This window comes from Tetrao urogallus (assembly GCF_951394365.1).
Source record: "Tetrao urogallus genome assembly, chromosome: 10".
In the NCBI taxonomy this organism is placed as follows: domain Eukaryota; kingdom Metazoa; phylum Chordata; class Aves; order Galliformes; family Phasianidae; genus Tetrao; species Tetrao urogallus.
Genome location: NC_136823.1, coordinates 11658824 through 11680709, shown reverse-complemented (window position 1 = coordinate 11680709; position 21886 = coordinate 11658824). Strand labels below are relative to the sequence as shown.

Sequence of the window (21886 nt, the reverse complement as noted above, 5' to 3'; positions counted from 1 at the left end):
TTGTCAGCAACCTTGGCTGACGGATTGTCCTGTTTCTGACAACTGCTCAGGACATGAAGTCACTAGGTATGAACATCATTTTGCTGCCCAGAGAATATACTCACCCAATTACAAACCACTATCACAATCTATCCCCATATCAGAGATACTGCTCCAACTGAACACTCACTCTCGGTCTTATCGGCCTTTTTGACTGATACAAACTGAGCAGAGGCAAACACTGGGCACCACTCCACTGCTCTCCAGAGAGAAAGTCCCAGCAGTGTGTCCCAATCTGCAGGAGAGTCTGCATTGGGCTGGGCAGGCAGAACAGCCACGGCTCTATCTGACCAACAGTGCTGACTTTATAAAGTCACTGTATGTCCACAGGGAATGGGACAGCAACTTATGGCAATACGTCCCCTTCAAAAGGCTGGGGTGACTGCAGTGACAAAAGATGAAAAGAACTCCAGAATAGCTGCCTCATGAGACTTCAGACTGGGGAGATAAAACACAGGTGGTCCAAAAAATAACAACTAAGAAGCAACAAGGAAAGGAGCAGCCATTTATCTATTCAGCTTTAAAACAGTAAAAACTTTAGATTTGAGACATCCTTCCTGTTCTGTGGAATCTTCAAGAGATCAGCAAACATCTCTTTAAGAAGAAAGCTGGAGTGCTGAGGTGTGAGGACCATCACCCTCTTTTGAAGAGAGAGAAGTGAAGCTTTCCATGAAGGGACTCTTTGGTACTGGGAACTGACCCACAGCTGCACTATCAGCTGATCTTCTGGAGAAAGCAACTGCTCCAGCTGGACTGCTGGGAGAAAGGAGTTTGCCTTACCATCACTATTGATGATAGAGATCAGCAGCTTCAGGTAGTTCTGCGTCTGTTGTACGAGGTCCCAGCTCTGTGCAGGAAAAGAAACGTTGAAGATAAGCAGGAGGCTGTTCTGTGGTTTAGAGCTTGCCATACTCCTTGTTTGTCTACCAGAGAAATAACTCCGTTTGCTGGAGTGACGAGTTTCCCCTTGGTCCTCTAACCACTCCCACCCAACCTCTGTAAAAGGTGCTCTGGTCTGGCAGGAATATAAAAAATTAAAACAACTAAAAGCTATCATTACTATCTGTGTGACTGGCACATAGCCTGTTTGCCTGCAGCCCCAAAGCTCCAAGCAGACCGTGCTCAGACTGAAGCGAGCCGGTAAACACCCACGGAGTGCTGACCCAGTTCTGCCCCCACACGTGTGCACTTAACAAAATGCTTTGGCAGCCATGTTACAGCTGTGTGTGCAATGCAGGGAGAAAGACAGGGTGAGCAGAACAAGATCAGCAGCCCAGCCCCACAACCTGAGCACTTCATCCCGAATTCTCTGACTGACTGCTGCAGGCTGCTCCAGGCAGGCACTGGGCTTCTGCAGAAACATCCAAGTGGCAGCAACGTCACAGAGGGGCTCTGAACTCAAATACCTCCAGCACTACAAGAAAAAAAGGTGGAGCACATAAGAAGATGCTCAAGCACGCCACCCGCAAGCACTGCTGTGAGAAGACGCAGGGAATTTTAGCAGTCTGATCAAAGCCAGAACTCAGTCAAGGAACATGGGATGGCTTGAGCAAGAAAAAGACAAGGAGAGGAACAGATGTTTCATTAGGACAGTGTTACTGGGGTAAGAGATGTCGACCCTCAGCAACAGAACACCTTGCTGTGTGCACGCATGTTGTGCAACTACACCTGTAACTTCTGCTAGGAAGAACATACTACCCTGCTCTAAATCCTATGCAACAAGAACAGTAGGGAAATGGGACACACACGAAACCCAGAGCAGAAAACAGATCCTTCTAAGATCTTATCTGCCCAATTGGACCCAACCTTGTGCTTTTGCCTTAAGGAATCACTCCTTTATCTCTTTTATCCCTCTACACTGCAAGCCAGAAACTTGCTTTCATCTACTCCATAACACAACCTGAAGCTTGTGCTCAGCAGCAGCACTGCCCAACAAACACCTAGTCTGGGGATCGCAGTTCATCACACCTTGAGCACCCTGTTCTGACAGAAATCTTCACGAATAACATTCAAACTGCTCTTCCTCATTTGTATGACTGATTTCAGACTTGAGATTTTGCATCTCGTACAGCTTTTCTTCCCTAGATTGAAGGTTGCTTTAGAATGTGTATTTTCTTCCTGTAAATGTACTTACACATTAATCAAGTCAATCCCCATCACCCTTGTGATTAGCTGAACAGACCAAGAACTTTAGCCTTAAGTGAAGCACCTCCAATCCTCAGATCATTTCATTTCTGCATCTATTTCTTACACCCTCTTCAATTATTAATATCCTTTCTAAAATACTGGCTGCTCAGTATTTTATTGAACAACTTTCTAGTCATAAACAAGCTGAGGTCCCATTAGTTCTGCTTCAACACTGCAAGCTACTTCTCTGTGATTCTGCTTATGCTGGCACTCACGAATTATTTTCATGCTGACAGACAAACAGTGCCCCAGCACTTGGAGTTCTGCTGATCCTGTGGTGCTCCCAGCTGCAGAGCAGCACACGGCCTGTTGTCTCAAAAGCTGGGGGACTGGCAGGCCCACTGCTGTGTGAAATGGCATGCACCGATCGATACAAGGTGATGTTCCCTTGTGGGAACCAGGACAAACATAGAGTTAATTGGCAGCAGTGATGCTGTGGCAGCAATAAGTGATGGAGACACACTGTGCTCAGTTACGATTCTCTCCTTGGCTGCAGTAGGACAAACACATAGCATATTCACTAAGAAGGTGCCTAGTTATTGTGGCTACTACTCACATTAGGGAAAGTCGACCTTTCTTCAGTGGCTCCATAGCCAAGAAAGTCTGCCTATTGCAGGCATGTGCTAAGATTGCTAAGAAGCAATACTGCTTTTAATTTCCTGGCACATTCCTTGCCTTATCTCCCTAATGGACTGCTAGCTTACACAAGCTGCAGAAACAGATTTGATGTTAGTGTTAACTGCCTTGGGACATGCCAAGCCACAGAGCTTTTGGGGAGAGGATTTCCACTGCTATTCTGAACAATCAAGTCTGCAGCCTCACTCCCACTGGGATGATATGGAATAAACCAGATTACTGAGACGGCAACAAGACAGACTTCAGATCTTTAATGATCCTTCCTGATTAAATCTCTGACCTCCCACAGAGATGCCTACTTTCCTCACCTGGTACTCACTCCAGTCAATACTGAGAGATTGGGTCACAGACGCTGGGATACTTAATGGAGCATCTACATAATCCTAGAACAAATAAACAATTAGAGAGAAAAAAAAAAAACACAACAGGATTTGAAAAAAAAAAAAAAAGAACAACCAAGGCTTAAGAGGTCAGTAAAGCCCACAGCTCTCCATTTTGTACCTGTTTCCAGTTAAATATGAGACCTTCAGCTGTATAATCCCGGTCTTTGTACTCCTTAAAAAATTCACAACCTGCAAGACAAGAGATAACGAGCAACTGTTCAGCTAACTGATATCTGGGCCCTGTGGGACTGGAAGTGCTGGCAGCCCTGGGCTCCAGAGCACCGAACCAATCAAAAGTACTGCCTGTGGGAAGTGAAGAGCAGTAATCAGTACAGTGTGCAGCATGGCCTCCCAGCAGCAACAGCTCAGAGCACTCAGCAGTAAGCACACTCACACAGCAAAGAGCAAACTCCAAAGGCACAGCAATGTGGAGTCTGAGGGACTGGTTTATTGTTTCTCAAACAACAGGTTTCATCCAGGACCCACGCTTCCCAGGGCCACTGACTCTTGTGCAGATCTGAGGCATCAGCCCGGCACCCCAGGTGAGAAATAATCAACAAAAGATGTGCTGGCAGGGCCTGGGGAAAGCCAAGCTTCACACAACATCTGCTGCAGGTAACAAGAAAGGGCTCTGTCAGAGGAAGCCGTGGCTTCTGTCACATTTAAGCCTCCCCTTTCAAACACCAGAATTGCTGTATATGAAGGAAGCATAGCTACACAACAACTTCCAAGCCCTCCCCTCCTGAAGTTTCTGCCCTCTGTCTCCTGTTTTTCTCAAACAACTATTTGAAGTCGCTGCTGCAAACTGCAGTCACTTAGTCACAGCTGAGCAACACTATTAGCACTGCGGATGCCTGCAGGCTACACAAAACTCCTCTCCTGAGATACTGTGTGTGCAATGTAAGCTTCACAGTTCCCACATCACCAAGATAGCCCTGTGCATGCACAAGCAACAATTCCTAGTCTGCAAGTCATAAGTAACTTCAGTGGTGAAAAGCAGGTATGTGGAAGGACAAGACTAGTTTTAGAGACCACACAGCCAGTCAAACTGTCAGTTGAGATTTAACTCCAATTAAACACAGGCTTAAAGCAAAGAACGAGGGATTATAGTAGTAAGCGTTGGCACCCACAAGTGCCAACTACCAGTCAGATGGAAAGGAGGGCTTTTGCACTGGAGAGCACATAAGCTTCCACAGATACCCTGTTTTAACCTAAATCTTTCACCCTAGCTTACGTTTGCACACTTGTGAGATTCTCTTATTGTAGATGAATAAACAATCTCAGAGATAATCTTTTCCAATGCAAACCTGGAAACATTAGCAAGAACATACCACCGTGTGATACCACTGCATTTTGCCAGGTACCAGAGGGGTTCCTGATCTGTAGACGTGTATGACTCAGATTTAACAGAATGACAGTATTCTCCCCTGGAAAAGCACTGCTAAAATCAGGCAACACCAGCAGGGAGTTTCCAGTTCGATAAGGTTTATCTCTAGTGCAGCACTGAAGAGCCACTAAGGGACAGCGGCTGTCCCAGAAGAGTGCACTAAGCAGATCCCCACACAGTAAAAATTCCACAGCTTATTTTTATGGAATTACTGTCTCCTCATTCCTTACAAATGCAAAGAATCAGTGCTCACTGTCTCTCCTGTGATCTGCATTTAGCAAGACAAATGGCAGTGCTACACACCTACGGCATGTGCTACAGAAATCAGAAATACTCATTTCTGTACACCTCTGCCATCTGTAAGGAAACTTCAACAGAAATCTTAAGGCAGCTTCTCCAGTTGTCACTAATTTCTATATTAAAAAAATACACCTCTTTCCATGTACTCCACCTCCTGGGTGCTGAAGAGCAACAACAAGTCATATAGGAAAGGTGTGGGTTTGGATCATGCATAACCACTTTCCTTTTTTCACCCCCCTTCTCCTCCTTTGTGCGCGAGGAAGAAAAATTCTATCTCACAGACAGACTTCAAACACAGCAACCTCATATCCAATCACATTACTGAGCCTGGGAGCAGCAGCCAGCCAGCAATATTCAGCTCATCTTTAAGAGTGCAGCAAGTGACCCAGCAGTGGTTGCTAGGCACAGGGACTGATCTAGCCAGGGAGATGGACTGGAGTGGTTCACATCCCAATCACAGACTACAGGCTCAGGTTAACTGCTATGCCTAGCATTGAGAACATATTACAGAGGCTCTCTGGAAGCACTAAAGCTAGGAAAAATTCCTAAGAACTGTTGTTTTTATATAGAGCTTGCTTCGTGCCATGTTTTGCATCACGTAGCAGGTTGGAGTCAAAGGCCATCTTAACCTCAGCTCTACCATTCAGACTTTTTCTCTGTGCTTGAATTCATTAGAAACACCAAGAAATTCTTTTGCCGCCCCAGACTCACACTTCCACACCACCCAGATTCAACGTACCATTCTGTTTAAAAGAGATCCTCTCCAGAGCAAACAAAGGAAACATTAAGCAAGCCTCAGTCATCCCACCACACACACAAGTAGTTCCCAGTCCCCAGAAGCAGATTGTCACCTGTCCCTTGGGAGTCCCTCTGGACATCAGTCCTGTACCTGGATATGGGATGGAGAGAAGCGTGAAATCAGCGTAACGTTGAGCTTTGTCCACCTTCTCAGAAGACGTCACACTGCACAGGACGAGAGGAAAACAGCAGACATTTGTACTGTATTTGCCGAGGAGCTGCAGCACCCAGAAGGTACCTGTTGCACTACCCCACACAATGACTCAGCTCAGGAGTCGTCAGGGGCAGAACTTATGCAACACATTCAGATCAACAGGTGCAGCCCCAAAACATCACAGCTTTCTTTCAAGGGAAACACCAGGCAAAACATCTCTACCTACTCTTACACACAAGCAGAGCGCTCCTTTAACTCTCCCCTTTCTGAGAAGCAGTTGTAAAATTACCTCAAGCTCTGCAGAGAAAGCCTATTCAGACTGCAGGGGATGGGTGAAAGGAGTTATTTTGCTCACTGATACAGCCCTCTCTGGAATAAAACCTTGGGCTTCTCTCTACAGCACTGACCAACAGATCCTTCTGCACTGCCCTCCTGGTGACTGCTCCCAGGCTGCTGAGCGCGTGCCCCGTAACAATTCCCCAAGGGCTGCTAGCTGCAACTCAAAGCCTGTAGGAAGACAAACGAATCCAGACTCACTTCAAGCCAAACTTCACCTTCTTGTTTTCCACCATCAGATCACAGATATATCGGACAGAGAGGTACCGAAGCAGCTTGATGTCATGTCCTCTGACCTTGTCAAACAGCTGGGAGTCTGCATTTCTGTGAACAGAACAAGGCAAAGTGAGATCAGCAAGGAAGACTGACCACTGCCTGTGTCATACTGCTGTAGTTCTTTTCCTGAACTGCTTCTAGTCAAAAAGGCCCACAGGAAAAGCCTTGTCTCCACAGGTGAGAGTCAGATTCTGCACTGAGCTGATACTGCAAAGTTAGTGCTTAGGGTCTCCTTCCTCATATCTTGCTTTGTTCTGCAACAAGCAAGCAAGATGCAGAATATTTTCTTCACCTTGGAGATCTAATTTTTATTGTGAAGTAAAAATTCCTGTGTAATTCAAACTTCTTTTAAATGGCCCTGTATCTTTCTGTCTCTGACTCCTCCTCTGGCAGTAGATTAGCAAGCACCAGTCATATGGATTCAGCCAGCCACTAGCATTCAAGGTTTTTTCAAAAGCAAGGAATGAACTCATGTCAGTGATGCATACAAACCTCAGTGCAGAATCTTCCTCTGAAATGTCCTCTGCATCTGCCCAAGCATCGTCAGAACCCCCTGCAAGGAAGGCATTAAGAAATGAGACTTGTGTAAACCAACAATCTCCAGCTCTACAGGCATACGGTGTCTGAAAACGTTATGGATTGGCACCATCTCTCCATGTTTCTCTCAACAATTCTCCCCATTTCTCCCTCCTGAAGGGCATTTTCTGTAATGTAGCCCATCCTTCCCTTATCCTTGCAAAAGACCTAAGCAAGTCAAACACGTGACTGACAGCTGGAAGGACACCCCTGATGGTGCTACACAGGTCTTTGCCAAACCAAGCTCCAGAGCCTATACTACAGTCACCCAACACCCTCCTGAGGAGTTCTCCATAGCACCCAGTAGGAGGATTTGATTCCCAATGACTACCTAGCAATAGCAAAGTCTTATTTGTTCCCACTCTCAGCACCTGGGAATCAGCACTCAGGAATCAGTACCCTGAATGCTTTGGGTTGCCTTACTTGTCTACTCTGCTGCTGTTCCTGCAATGCACTCTTCAGCTTCAAGTTCTTCAGCTACTTCCTCTTGCACTGTGAGTACAGCACTCTGTCCTGTGCTATGGTGTTTGGAAACAGATTTCAGAGTTCGCCCTATCAGTTGAGGCCTGCCACAAGCTGGTCCATGACAGAGTTCTGCACCTGTTCTCCCAACCAGACCGGTCTCATGCCCTGTTTCCCAGCACTGAGAAGCCTAATCAGCAGCCAGTGACACACGGCTCCTCACTGACCTGAGAAGATGTAGTTGTAACCGGTGCGCCCGTAGAGCTCTCCCCAGCCAGCCAGTGTCGCTGATCTGCAAATATGCTGGAGGAAGATGTCACTGTTAACCACGCGCACCCCAAGAGTTTCCCCACACCCAGTCCCTGGCCCATGTGCTGCCACGTTCCACAGACACGGCTGGTACCCACAGATCTGCCTCTCAGCAGTCTCCCCCGCAGCCCTGATCCAGATCAAACTCCCCAAGCACGTAAGACTCCCAAATTGTCTTTATCTGTAGCTTGCTTTTCTGCTGCTTTTTCCATCTCCACTTTTCAATGCGCTAATTCCTGCTAAAATTAGCAACACCTATGCTCTGTTAATGCTCCTTGAACCTCACCTTCCACGCTCCTGTTGATAAAATTGCAGCTGGTCCCACTACAACCCTGGGCAGTTCGCTTCTGCTGGAAAAGGTCAGCAGGTTCAGCCCACGAAGACTTCAGCAAAGCCAGATTAATGTTGCCACAGGTATGGTTTTGCTATTCATACAGAGTTTCTAAACTTAACTGAGAAAATTGAATTAAACTACTTAAATTCTAAACAAGACTACTCCTACAGAGCTTCAGAACAGTTTAAATAATCCACATGAAAACAAATCTGATTTCACTTCCTTACAGATCCCCTTGCAGGCAAAGCCCACACATTCATAAGACCGTTTATGCAATCTTGCCTCCCCAGGGAACATTAAAGGGGAACTTCTCTTCAGGGATAAAAGTTATTCAAAGGGAGCTCGCTGCTGGAAAGAGGAAGGGGAAGGAAGTGACAACAGCTGTCCTTCCCCTCTCAAAGGCCAAATAACTTTGGTTCTTCAGAAGGAGCACATATATAGAAAAACATTAGATCCTTGGTGCAGTGTTTGTGACAGGGTGGAGCATGACAGCCTCAAGTCCCCACTTATGATTTATGCAGCCTAGACAGCAAATATTACTTACCACTACAGGCTGCCTGCCTGTAGCTAAGATTAGATTTTTACAGCGTTAGGAAAGGTGACAACTGACTGAAGACGTGGCTGCACAGTTCAAATGGCACAGAGAAAGGTCATTTTCTAAGTTAAGACAGGTAACCCACGAAGCTTTACCTTTCCCTTGTACAGAATGACTGGGCAGACAAATCGTCCTCTACACCTCGCCATCTTACTTCGGTTGATGAGGTCCTGCAGTTTGCCCACCTGCACGGTGCTCTCAAACCTATCGGGCAGAGATGCAGTTCAGCACACGGAGCACCTTCCCACTGATCCTTCAGTGAAGCAGCTGCAGACCCCGTGGTGGTGATCCCCATCCCTTCGGCTTAAAAGGCAGCTCTGAACTCAGCAAGCAGGAGGTTGTTTCTCTAAGAACGGTTTGCTCTGCTGGGCAACACGATTGAATTTTGCAAGCAAAAATAAGTAAAACGGAGAATCAACGATTGAACACTCAGTGAACTGTAGTAGTTGTAGTCACCTGAGCACGTGCACTGCTGGGTGATTAGACAACAGGCTGCACATCGGCCAGCAGGATGCGTAGGGCAGTTAGATTAATGTCAGCTGCAACGGAACCACTAAAATCTATTTGGTTTTTTTTTCTGGTTAAAGTAAAACAGAAATGTGTTCTGAGTTGGAGACATATTTTGGAAGCAAGTTTAAATTGTGATAATTTTTCCAAGTATCAGCCTAAATTTGATAGGAATTCAAGCTGCCCTTTGAATGACGCAGACCTTCCAGAGCTGAGGTCAACGCAGGGGGAACTGGAGTTTCCACACGGAATTGGAGAAGCACCCAGACTGACATTACAGAAACCAGATGAAGTCCAGTGACACAGAACTGCGTGATCATGCACTCAGAGAAGAGGAACAAGAATTTCCAGTTATCCCTGTCCAGCAGCAGAGCTCAGCAGATGAACTCGCTGACCTGGGGATGCCTTTAAGTTATCAATATAGCAAGTCTTACCAAAGGGACAACAACAACCGTGGGAAACTCTCTGTGGGATGGAGAAGTATCAGCACTGCTGTGCAGAGCAGATGTTGGGTGAGGTGAGCATCTGATTCCAGCCATCTGCATCCACGAGGTGCACGCGTGTGCAGCGAGGCACAGCAAACTCACAGGGATGGCCAGGGACAACGTCGTAACAAAACCGAGTGACTGAGCAAATGGAGATTAAGAGAGGGCACAGCAATATGTGCATTTGGGTGAGTGAAAGAGCAGCAACAGAGAAGGAGAAGAACCAAAGGGTGACTATTAAAATAAAGAAAAAATTAATACCACACTCTAGAAATTAAAATAAAGTTTCTAGGCTTTGGAATCAGCATGAGTGTAAAGCAATCTACCTGCAGCAGGCATTCAGGCAAGGATTAGAAAAAAATAAATTACTATTAGCATGGAAATCAATCCATTTATAGGAGACCACACAAAGTACTGTTGGGGGAAGCAAGGAGGCAGCAAGCAAAACCTTCCAGTCCTACAGTTTTATAAGAACGTAATTCCCAGAATTCACAGTGGAAGCTGAGGATTTCTCACGTGTTTCCTTACATACAAGGGCTTCTTCCAGCTCCGACAAGTGTTAACATTTACTGGAATGCAAAGAGGGTGAAGCCAAGCTAATCTTTAAACAGCACGGACAGGAGAGCGCTGAATGCCAGCGCAGCACCCTGCACACACAGTACGAGTGCTTGTGTGCAGGCAGCACGAGCCCAATTAGCACAGCCCGAACTGCTCGCTGCTGGCAGCCAGGAGCTGCTCCCCCCCAAGGGCGCCCTCCTCCGAGAGCACGGAGTCACACACAGCAACAGGCGGCCAGCAGCTCGGCGTGGCTTCACGCGTCTTTCACCATCCCCATCTGTTTTGAACCTTTAAGAGGTTCTGATGTACAGACCTGCGTTTTGAGGTTGTTTTTAAGTGAATGAACACAACTAAAAGGCATCTTGCATTCTGCTCCAGCTGTCTTTGTTTCCTCGGTAAAAAGGAAATACGGAGGGAAAGCAGAATGCAGAAGACAGTGTGAACAGCTCTATAGCATGGCTTCTAAATCTAAGATGATGGGATTCAGCAAAAATCCAATGCCGGGAGCTCAGACAGGCCAAGAAGCTTCTGCTCTCTGCACACTCACTGCATCTCCCAGGAGAGGCAGAACAGCAGCAAGGAACGAGTGCCAGCAGGACAGGGACACCGGGTCAGCAGTGGGGACGCCGCAGGGAAGGGAAAGATCTGCCCTGATGAACAGCTGCAATGCTCTTACAGGGACAAGGGGCACAAAGGTGCACAGGTAGGAGTAATGTCTACTTTGGAAATCAGAGCTGACTTCAACAGCCGTGTGAAAGAACATCATCACGGCTTCCCGGGGCCAAGCGAAGAAAAGGGTGAAAGGAATGCAACGCATCTTAACTCGGAACTCCTGGGATTTTCAGGTATTGCTTCCTCAGAAGTTGGTTTTCTAGAGCATACTAGTGGGCAACCTTGTCTCTGTGTTACCTCTGTGTTAATTCTCGCCCTCCAAATCAGACCTCCAAGCCTGAGTTCCTTTTTTAAATGCAAAGGAAGCATTTTCTATGCCTAAGCAACTGTTTTGCTAACAGTATATCTATACAAGCCCAAAGTAGAGCTGTTTCTCAATGGCGAGCAACAGTAGCATTGGAACTTAAGTGTTTCATCACAGTGTTAGAGCTATTGTTTGGAGCGCAGACATGCACACGAACCTGCAGGGAAGCCAAAGATGCAGCCTGTGTCTGATCTCTGGAAGTTGTCACGTAAGCACAGGCACAAAGAACAGGACAGGAAACAAAAAACTGAGCAGATCTCAATGTTTTCCAAGCCTTTGCAGTGCTGCCCACTCCTGCTGGGGGGGGGGGGCATTACAGGTCCCTGAGCACAGAGCAAGGTGCTCCTGGCTGTCAGACACCCTCTGCTACCTTCCTGCAGCTGACTGAGCAGCACCACAACAAAGGGCACACCACTGTGGTGGTTGGTAGCAGAAAACATAAGCCATATTCCTCCCACACTTTCACTACCTCCTCCACCAGCTCAGCCCGGATCTCAGCTTGGTTAGCCAAGCAAGACCCTTTCATCCCCCAGCTGCCTGAACAGGATCAGAAACTGGTCTGGGTTTAAAACAGCCCTTTTCTAGTTCCCCACATGGCTACAGAAACAGCTGCACCAGCACAACTCACGGGGCAGCAGAGTTTGCACAGCCTAGAATTGCTTCCAAAAAATGTGGCATTCTCAGAGGTGTGAAGTGTCTTGCACACTTCAAGGAGATCTTACCAGCTGAACAAGAACATTACAAAGGTGAAAGGCAGCCCCAGACACTAGGTCCTAGAGGGATTGTTCCATTCACTGGAAGAGGTTTCTTGCGTTCTGTAACACAAGAAGTGCAACATTCTCTATATTGTTAACATCTGTTCAGTATTTCATCATCGTTCCGCAGAATATAATGGTGCAACTAAAACCAGAATTTGTGGAAAAGTTATTTAGAAGCTTTTACAGAGGTTACCCAGAAGGAGAGGTGTGATGATGGGCAGTCTATTCCCATGACCTCTTGAAAGTAAATCTAGGCTTGAAAGTAATCAGTATTTTAAGTGATAGGGGCCACTCATGACTTGCAAAGCACAGAAGAAAACAGGAAAACACTTTCATTTTGAAAAACTGACAGAAAAATTCAATATCCTTCATTGTCAAAGACAGAAAAAAACAGAAGCAGCTGCTTTCTCTCCCCTGAAGATGCTGCTAGTTATGTCTATAGCTTCAGATTTCAGTTTCCCTCTTCTCTGCAGCCTACATCAAGGGGTTTAATCTTTTCCAATCTGGTCCAACCTTTAAACAGAAACTCCCAGATGACATCAGCAGTGGCTGTTTCCAAGCCCCCCGTCCAGCACCTACTGGCTTTGTTCAGCAGTCAACACAGCGCAAAGCACGTCACTACCACTGCCCTCCTGAACACATCTTGTCCTGATCAGAGTTAAGGCTGCAAAACTGCGTTATGTTCTGTGGGAAGAGATTCAAATATAAAATAAGAGGCTGTCATTACAGCCACAGGGAGCAGATATTGCTCAGCCTGGAGTGGAAGCACTTCTGAGCTTGCGGGTCAAAGTCCAGAAACACACCAGCTAACTCGGACTGCGCTAAGCTGGGAGCATCTCCCATCGGGTTACTGAACAAGAACGCCCTCACATCCGTGCTGTGGGCACCCACCTGCTGACACTGCCTCGCTCTGCCCTGCCCCTATGGGGTTCTCACCCGAGGTGCTTTTCAGACTGTGATTCCCCTAATTTCAGCCCTCCAAGAAGACGCAGCAAGCACCCCGCAGCCGCGCTGCTGAGCGCGAGCTCCTCACACCTCTGGGAAAAGGGAAACGCCACCAGCAGCGGGAGCGAGAGGAGCGCTCAGAGCCGCAGGGCCAAGGCTCCCCGAGGGAGGCAGAGAGCACGGAGAGCGGCGAGGCACAAGAAGCGACTGACGGGGCGGCTATAATTAGCCGCAGCCCCGAAGAAGCCGGGAGGCGGCCCGGGGAGCTCCTCGGGGCACGGAGCGAAGCGGGGCAGAGGTCGGGGCCTTACGGGTCGCGGCCGGCGGCGTTGTCGCGTTCCAGCAGGACGATGTGCCGCGGGTAGTGCGCGCAGACCTCGCCGTGGGCGTTGGAGATCACGCTGTAGCGGTAGTCGCGGCCGAAGAGCTCCAAGCAGCGTCGCTCGATCCGCTCCACCTGCGCGCAGCCACCGCTCAGCGCCCGCCGCTCAGGCACCGGGCGCCGAGCCCCCCGCGCAGCCCCCCGGCGCCCCTCACCTTGGCGGCGGCGGCGCCCCCGCCATCCTTAGCGCGGTACTGAGCGCGGGAGAACTCCAGCAGCAGCTCGGCCAGGCCACGGTCCCCGGAGCCCGCCGGGGGGCAGCCGCGGGCCACCGCCATGCCCGCGCCGCTCACCGCCGCCACCCCATGGCGCCGCTTCCGCCCGCCGACGCTTCCGCCCGCCCCGCGCTGCGAGCCAGCCAATCGGCGCGGGCACAGTGCCACGCCCCTTCCGGCGCGGCGCCGTCGTCATCGCCGCGCGACACGGGCGGGGGCGATGGGAGCTGCGCTATGGGCGGGCGGAGCCCGCGGCTGACGAGAAGCTCCTGCATAGGCAGGGGCGCGGGGAGCCTTTCGGTGGCTCCGTACCCGTTGTTCGGGCGCTGAACGGCCCTGCCGGTAGCCGGACCGCCGCAGTCCCGCAGCCGCCCCAAGTCCTCCCCCGTGGCCCCAGTCAGGCACGCGCACATCGGGATAGGGGCTGCGCGGGAACCCCTCCTGCGCTGCGCGGTCGAGCCGCGCCTTACTCGGGCTCCTCAGCCCCGCCGATCGTGGTCGATCCATTCCGAATCTTCCCGAACCGCTCCGAACAGTTCCGAGCCGCGCCGGGCGGGGGCGTGGCGTGGCCGAACGCCTTTCCGAGCGCGGCCGAAGCCGGGGCGGGCGGAGCCGAAGCTCGTCTCGGCGTCCCGCTGCCGGGGGCGCGCGGCGGGTCGGGCTGGGCCGGGCTCCGCAGTGGCGGGGCGCGCGCACGCGGCGGCGTCGGGAGCGCGCGCGCGGGGCGCAGAGGCGGCAGCCAAGATGGCGGCGCGGGTGGCGCAGGGGCCGGCGGCCCTCGGGCTCCCTTAGGCCGCAGGTGGTGGCCGGCGCCGGGCGGGGCGGCCCGATCAGCCAGGATGCTGCCGTCGCAGGAGGCCTCCAAGCTGTACCATGACAACTACGTGCGGAACTCGCGGGCCATCGGCGTGCTGTGGGCCATCTTCACCATCTGCTTCGCCATCATCAACGTGGTGGTGTTCATCCAGCCCTACTGGGTGGGAGACAGCGTCAACACGCCCAAACCCGGCTACTTCGGGCTGTTCCACTACTGCGTGGGCAGCGGGCTGGCGGGCCGCGAGCTGGCGTGCCGCGGCTCCTTCACCGACTTCAGCACCATCCCCTCGGGCGCCTTCCAGGCGGCGGCCTTCTTCGTGCTGCTGTCCATGGTGCTGACGCTGGGCTGCATCACCTGCTTCGCGCTCTTCTTCTTCTGCAACACCGCCACCGTCTACAAGATCTGCGCCTGGATGCAGCTGCTGGCAGGTGGGGGGCGGGGGCTCGGGGATGGGGAGGTGTCGGGGCGCTGGCGGCAGAGCTAAGGGGTCGTCCAGGCACCGGTTGCAGAGCTTGAGTGAGGCACTGGGTGCCGGTGTAGGGGTTGTCGGGACACTGGCACTAGAGTTTGAGGGTCTCCTAGACGCTGGGTGCTGGTGCTTGTGCTTCGTAACACAAGCTACGAAGGTGCCGGTGGGGGGGCTTTCCGAAGCACTGGCACCAGTGTTGGACACTGCCCCATATGCATGCTGGTTTTGGGGATTCTTTGGATACTGAGTGCTGGGGTTTGGAGTGTTTCGGGTACTGACTGCTGGAGGTTCTCCATGTGGTGGTTGATGGGGCTGGAAGGGGTCAGGGCATTGACACCCGTTTTAGGGGCTTCTCTATGCACTGCGTGCTGGTGTGAGGGGTGGCCAAGGCACTGGCATCAAAGCTAGGGGGTCCCCTTGGCACTGGTGCTTGGGTTTCTTTGGATACCGAGTGCTGGGACTTCTGCAGGCACTGGGTGTTGGAATTGCTTTGGATACTAGATGCTGGTGTTGAGGTTCACCACTGTACTGACACCAGTGCTAGGGGCTTCCCTAAATGCTACGGAGATGGCTTTCAAGACTGCCCTGTGTGGTGCATGCCTGTGCTAGGGCTTCTTTGAATTCTAGGTGCTGGAGTTCTCCATTCATTGAGTGCTGGTATTTGGAGTGCTTTGGGTACTTGGTGCTGGGTGCTAGGGTTTCTCTTGGCATTGGGTGCTGGTGTTAGTGGTTATCAGGGTGCTGACACCAAAGGTAGCCTGTCCCCTAGGTACTGGGTGCTGGTGGTGAGGGTTCTGTGGGTACTGGGTGCTAGCACTGAGGATTATCAATGCACAGCGTTGGATGCTGCCCCGAATGCTGGGGTCTGGCACTGAGCATTGCTTCGTGTGGTGCATGCTGGATGCCAGAGCTGCTTTAGGTTCTGGGGCTTCTGCATCCACTGGGTGCTCATGTTTGGAATATTTTGGATATGGGTTCTAGGACTTCCCTGGCACTGGGAGCTGGTGTTAAGGGCATTGGCACTGGAGCTGGGGGCTCCTCTGAGCCCAGGGTGCTGGCATTGAGAGCTCTCAAGCTGTCAGCACCAGGGTTTCTACCAGATGCTGGAGCCAGGGACTGACTTGGACACTGGGGGCTCCCCTGGATGCCCTCACCCAAGGGGCTCCCTGGGACACTGGGAAGTAGCAGGCAGAGCTTCTCAGGACCCCAGCACTGGGCATGGGATGCAGGCAGCGGCGCAGGTGCTGGGTGGTGGCTTTGGGTGTGCAGGGCTGCATGGGACACCAGCACCAGTTGTGGGGGTGAAGGCATTATAAAAGGTGCTGTCCAGTCCCTTGCCTCAGCGTCATGAAGTGGTCAGAAATGCTGACTTTTCCCTTTCTGTAAAAAGACTTGGAGAACAGCTCTACACACAGTGGGATATTGCATTTACTTTGATTCAGACTGGATGCGAGGAAAAAGTTTTTTACAGTAAGTGTGGTGAGGCACTGGCACGGGCTGCCCAGAGAGTGGTGGTGCCCCATCCCTGCAGACAGCCAAGGTCAGGCTGGAGGGCTCTGAGCACCTGATGGAGCTGAGGGTGTCCCTGTTCATTGCAGGGGGGTTGGACCAGATGGCCTTTAAGGGCACCTTCCAACTCAAAGCATTCTAAGATTCTCCCTAGAAATGGCCCTGTTCTAAGGTCTGCCTTAGCTCCCTCCACAAAAAAAGGAACTTCAGACACCACAGATGAAGCTCAACCCCCTCCTCTCCCCCCCACGCACAGAACCCAAACTTTTCCCAGAATGAGACAGGCCATTGACAATGATCCCCCAGGCTCTCCTCCTAGAGGCTCACTCCTCTAAGGACAGACCATGAGAAGTGATGCTGAGTCTGCACTTCTTTCTCTCTCCACTTTTCCCACATCTGGAACACCATAACCATGCTGCCTGCTGCATACTAAGTGAGCATGTCCAGACTCAGAGCTTGCACCAGCAGAACCCGGTTCTGTCTGCATTACCAACAGAAGGCCCCCAGTGTGACCCCCTCCAGAGAGGGTCCTGTGGAGTCTGTCCTCATACTGGGAGCTCACAGCTGGCCCGACTTGTGGAGATCCTGACCTCTCCTCCCCCAGTGCATCTCGGCCCAGAGCTGCCTTGGCTTACTGGGAAATTCCTTCATCTTTAATTTTCCCTGTCCCGAAGATTTACTGGTTTAAGGCAAGCTCAGAGCCCAAATCCTGCCGATCAGCAGCAGCTTAATCAAGGGGCTCTGCGCACCCAGCTGCTGTGCGGCGATGGGCACAACCCTGAAGGCAGTCTGGGATGTGGGCAGGGGGATGCAGAAGCAGCAGCGAGGCCCCAGGTTTCACAACAAATGTGTAAAGGAGGGGTTGGGATGGCCGAGTGCTGGCACGGGGCCGCTGCAGGAGTGTGTGGCTCCTCTGAGATGGGACAACAGGGAGGGGGGCTGGAGTTCAGCATCTCGTCCAGAAAAAAAGTGTTTAAATCTTCAGTGTCCAATTAGTGGACAGCAATCAGGGAAAGGTTTAATTAGAGCCTCGTAGAAAGCCCCAGCTCAAAAGCCTCTGCCCCCCTAGGAGTAAACCGAATCTAATTAAGAGGAAAGACTGCTTTAACGCAAATAGAAACGCAGCCATCTGCCCTGTTCAAAATCCCAGCAGCGCAAAACTGGAGATTTTGCTAAATCCTTCTGTTACAAAACCCAGAATGTGATTGAACGTGGGGACGTCACCGGTGTCCTGGTGGGATGGGCACACAAGGAGCACCGTGCCCATGGTGTCCCCACGTGCCACACACTTGGGTACCAGGGGAGGGCACAGAGCTGTCACCCACAGCGGCGCATGGGACTGAGAAGCCTCTGCCCCCCAAACGGTTCCCCCGAGGCTTCCCCTCTCCCTTCTCCCCCAACCCTATCCTGCAGCAGGGATGGAGCAGCCCTCGCTCTGCGCAGCCCCGGGCTCCACCCCCCCCGTGGGCAGTGCCAGGCACCTGGGCACCGCTCTTGCCCCGCAGCCCTTCGCTGTGCTCCCAGACAAAGCAGCTGTCAGCTCTGCTTCGTGCCGATGCATAGCCCTATTCTTGAGCCTGCTGCTCTGTGGCTCAGCCCGTGGAGTGCAGCGCCGTGAGGCACTCCTGCCTGTGCCACCGCTCATTTCCATTGATTTCCGTGGGATTGCTATTTTTAGGACAGGGCTGTGCGCTCACTCTCCTTCTGCTATTCATCCCTGGTGAGAAGCAGCCATCCCAGCCCCCAGCATCCCCACTGCCCTTGCTGGGGCTCCCCGGTGTGGTGGTGAGGCCAGGGAGAGCCACGGGGCTGTTCTGGGAGGTGCTGCCCTGGCTGCTGCGTGCTGGAGGCAGTGTTATTTGTAGCTGCAGGGAGTCCCCGAGCGTAGGTGCACATGATGGGCAGCAGCTGAACCTGGGGAGGGGTGGTGCGGAGCCCATGCTGGGTTTAGGAGCCCCTGGGGCCCAGCCCACTGCTGTTGCTCCCACCATTTCCTTCCACTTCTCAGTCTCTTGGTGCTCATCTGTGAAGGTGGGTGCAGGGGAATCCTCTGCTTTGTGATGACTCTGGGGACAGCCTGTGATGTCCAAACATGCTGAGCGTGCCTCCCGCGGTGTTCTCCTGCCCACGGCCATTCTGTGCCTGCGGCCTGAGTCACAGAGCTGAATTCCCTTCAATTCATTCATTTTGCCGAGATATCGAAGCCCGTTGAATTTGACAGGACCCTGATAAGGGAGCACAATTGAGTACAAAACCACGCTGTAGCTGCAAAAAAGGCTGAGCATCACCAATTCCCCCGGTCCAGAGCATCCCCTGAGCACGCATGCCCTGCAGACAGCTGGGGCTGGTGGGGAGAGGGGGGACAAGAGGCTGTTTTAAGTGAAAAATGAGAATTTCCAGCAGGTCTCTGAGCACCTGTGTGTGCAGGGTGGGCAGCAGAACCCCCTCTTCACCCCCCCCTGTTTGCATTTCCCAGCACATTGCTGCTGGCGTTTGGGAAAGGTCGGGCTGACAGCGTGTGCAGAGGTTCTTCAGGGACACAGGGTGGGCTGGGGACAAGCGGGGAGAGGGAATTGCTTGTGACAGGGGATGTGACGTGCTGCTGGGAGCATGCAAGATGGTTGCTGCGCCCTGCCTTTTCCCAGTGAGCTCTTGGCACAACGGGATGCCGGATGTGCCCTGCATCCCACGGTGTCTCTTGCTCACCCTGTGAGTTCCTGGGACACAGAGCCCTGTCTCGGTGTTCCCTTCCCCCCTCACATCACCCTTTGCTCACTCCCTCACAGCTCTCTGCCTGGTGCTGGGCTGCATGATCTTCCCCGACGGCTGGGATGCAGAGACCATCCGGGACATGTGCGGGGAGAAGACGGGGAAGTACTCCCTGGGCGACTGCTCCGTGCGCTGGGCTTACATCCTGGCCATCATCGGCATCCTCAATGCCCTCATCCTCTCCTTCCTGGCCTTCGTCCTCGGCAACCGGCAGAACGACCTGCTGCATGAGGAGCTCAAGACAGAGAGCAAAGGTGGGCGCTGCGCTGCAGGGTGGGAACGCCACGGGGTGGTGAGGGGGACCCCGTGCTGCAGCGTGGCCGTAGGAGGGTCCCACTGAGCCTCTGGGGCCATCGAAACACGGGGCAAGCCCAAGCAGTGACCGGGCTGGGGCAGGAGGGTGCGGGCGGCCGAGCCCCTCCACAGTGGCACTGCACCGCTGATGCTTTCTCTTTATGTTTTGACAGATTTTGTCGGCACCGCGGTAAGTGCTGAGTTTCAGCATCCCGTCCCCTACTCCTGTGTGGCGTGTCTGGGTGCGACCGCGCTGGGTGGCCCCATGTGGATGGGAAATAAGTGGGGGCGGCAGGTTTGAGGCATGCACGTGCATGGCACAAATGACTGCGGCCACCCGTACCGCCCTCGGGCGCCCGTACCCAACGCGCTGTGCTCTCCCCGCAGAGGATATAAGGCCGAGCACCTGCAGCAGGACCTCATCCCGCGGCCGGCAGCCTGGGCTCTCCCTCCCCGTCCTGCCTTTCATCTGCTGCCGGTGGCCACGCGGCGCTCCGGGCCCCACCGCCCGCACCGGGGCCGTGCCGGCCGCCTGCCGTGCCCACGTCCACACTGACACCGCCATCCCACGAACCCCACCGGCCCCGCACCTCCGCCGCCGTCGAGGGAGGATGCCCCAAACCTGCTTCATCTGAGAACGGCAGTTTTGTTTCAAGGGAAAAAAAAAAACAAAAAACAGTCTCCAAGTTTTTAAACAGATTTCTACATCCCCGGGACTCCGGACCCGCCACCTCCCACCCCAGCGCGCCCCGTGACGCCCTGCGCTGGCTGCTCCGGGCCCCAGCACCCTCCCCGCTCCCATTTTGTACAGCTTCGTGATCCTGTCTCCATGGCCGGGGAGCCCTGTGGCTGGGATGGGGCCCGCCCGTACTTTTACATGTAAATTAATATTCTCTAAACAGGGTAAAGTGACTCGAGCCCTCTCGCTCCCCCCCCCCCCCCGCCCGGCAGCGCAGCCCCAGGACCGCGTGCTTTCCAGTGCTGCCGGGGCCGCAGGCTGCCGCTCGCTCCATCCCGAGCGTGGGGACCGCAAGGGCCTCGCTGCCGCCGGCTGCCGCGCCGCCCGATCCGCACCACCGCTGAATGTAAAGCCCCGGTAAGTGGGAGCAGCCGGAAATACAAAACCCCCCGGGCGGGTGCAGGAAGAAACCCCCTCGTCCAGCCCCAGCCGCTGCCAAACCTCCCCATCCCCATACGGTGCTTTATCTCCACTGGTGACAGCGAGGCTCTCCCCGCCACGCGGCTCCCACCCGTGGCTCGGCTCGCACCGCCGTCCCGGCCGCGTGCCCGGCTGCGGCTCACCGGCACGGGGCAGCCGAAGGACTCGGGCACGGGCGGCCGAAGCCCGGCCGCGGCTCTGCTGGCCAGACCGGCGCGTGGGCTTCCCCGGGCGCCCGCCGCAGCCCTCACGATGCAATAAAGTCCTCAGCAGCGGCCGCGTCTCAGTGCCGGTAGCCGGGGGCCGTTGGCAGGGGCACCCGGCTGCGGGTGGGGCTCCGGGAGGGCGAGGACGGGAACGGGGCCGCCGGTGGGAACGCGGAGGTGGGCGATCGCTGTGGGGATGAGGCGATGAAGGGCCGTGCGGGACCCGCTGCCGGGGCTGGCGGAGCCGGTAAGTCGCGCCCTGAGGCCCCGCGGGGTGGCAGTGAGGGACCGAGCCGTGCCGGGACACCGAGCGGCAGCCCGGGGACCCCAGGATGCGGCGGGGATCGGCGCTTCCTTGCCGGCAGCCGCCGCCCGCCATCGCCCCGCGGCCCATCGCTGAATTGGAAAACCGAGAAAATCAGTGGAGAAAGGAATACAGTAGCTGTAATATATCTGTATTTTAGTACAAAGTTTGATACGGTGTTTCACAAAACCTTATTGAAAAATATAATTCAAACCAGACGAGCTCTGAGCCCCGTGGTGTGGTGCGGAGCGGGACCTGCGCCGGCTGCAACAACGCGGGGGGGGGGCGGGGAAAGGTCTGCCTTTCCCATCGGGCTGGGGGTCGGGGTCGGCACCAGGGCGAGAAGCAGGGTTTGCTGCTGCCCGAGCTGTGCAGAGGTCGGACTCGGCTGAAGGACCTGCCTGCTGCCTGCGGTGCCGCCAGGTGACAAAGAACTGTTTCTGCGCTGGAGGTGTTGGGCACCTCGCGCTTCCCAGCCGAGGTGTGGCTTCACTCCAGGCCCAGCTCAGGCTTCCTAAGGAAAAGGCAAGCCACGGTAAAACTGGGCGTCAGCGCACCAGAAAACCGCCGGTGAAAAGCACCGAACTAACGCCCTAAAACGGGCTCCGAAGGAGGTAATGATGGCACAATCCTCCACCGATGGCCTCCTCCCCAAACGCGGCTTTTGTCCTCTTAGCGAGCTCAGCACAGAACGCTTTTCACAGCCAGGAACCTGTGGGAACCGCCCTCTCCTCAACAACTGGGGCTTCCCAGAGCAGCAC

General features: G+C 53.4%; 2 protein-coding genes across 2 annotated transcripts in view; one reads left to right on the top strand and one right to left on the bottom strand.

Annotated features, from left to right (window-relative positions):
* The window catches only part of MTMR14 (myotubularin related protein 14), a gene marked incomplete at both ends in the record, with an annotated part of 29628 nt that extends 15967 nt beyond the window's left edge, over positions 1-13661 (bottom strand). Inside the window, 10 exons of the mRNA XM_079540196.1 lie at positions 820-886; positions 3171-3245; positions 3364-3434; positions 5822-5895; positions 6422-6544; positions 6989-7049; positions 7762-7837; positions 8868-8976; positions 13313-13458; positions 13539-13661. Coding sequence (XP_079396322.1) covers positions 820-886; positions 3171-3245; positions 3364-3434; positions 5822-5895; positions 6422-6544; positions 6989-7049; positions 7762-7837; positions 8868-8976; positions 13313-13458; positions 13539-13661 — 925 coding nt within the window. The remainder of the gene's footprint in view (positions 1-819; positions 887-3170; positions 3246-3363; positions 3435-5821; positions 5896-6421; positions 6545-6988; positions 7050-7761; positions 7838-8867; positions 8977-13312; positions 13459-13538) is intronic.
* Positions 13662-14437: 776 nt separating this feature from the next.
* LHFPL4 (LHFPL tetraspan subfamily member 4) lies at positions 14438-20876 on the top strand (the record flags this gene model as incomplete). The annotated part of the gene is made up of 5 exons (XM_079540601.1): positions 14438-14843; positions 19180-19416; positions 19630-19751; positions 20359-20552; positions 20678-20876. 5 exons carry the CDS (start codon positions 14438-14440, stop codon positions 20874-20876), a joined length of 1158 nt encoding a protein of 385 aa, XP_079396727.1.
* Positions 20877-21886: the final 1010 nt, after the last annotated feature.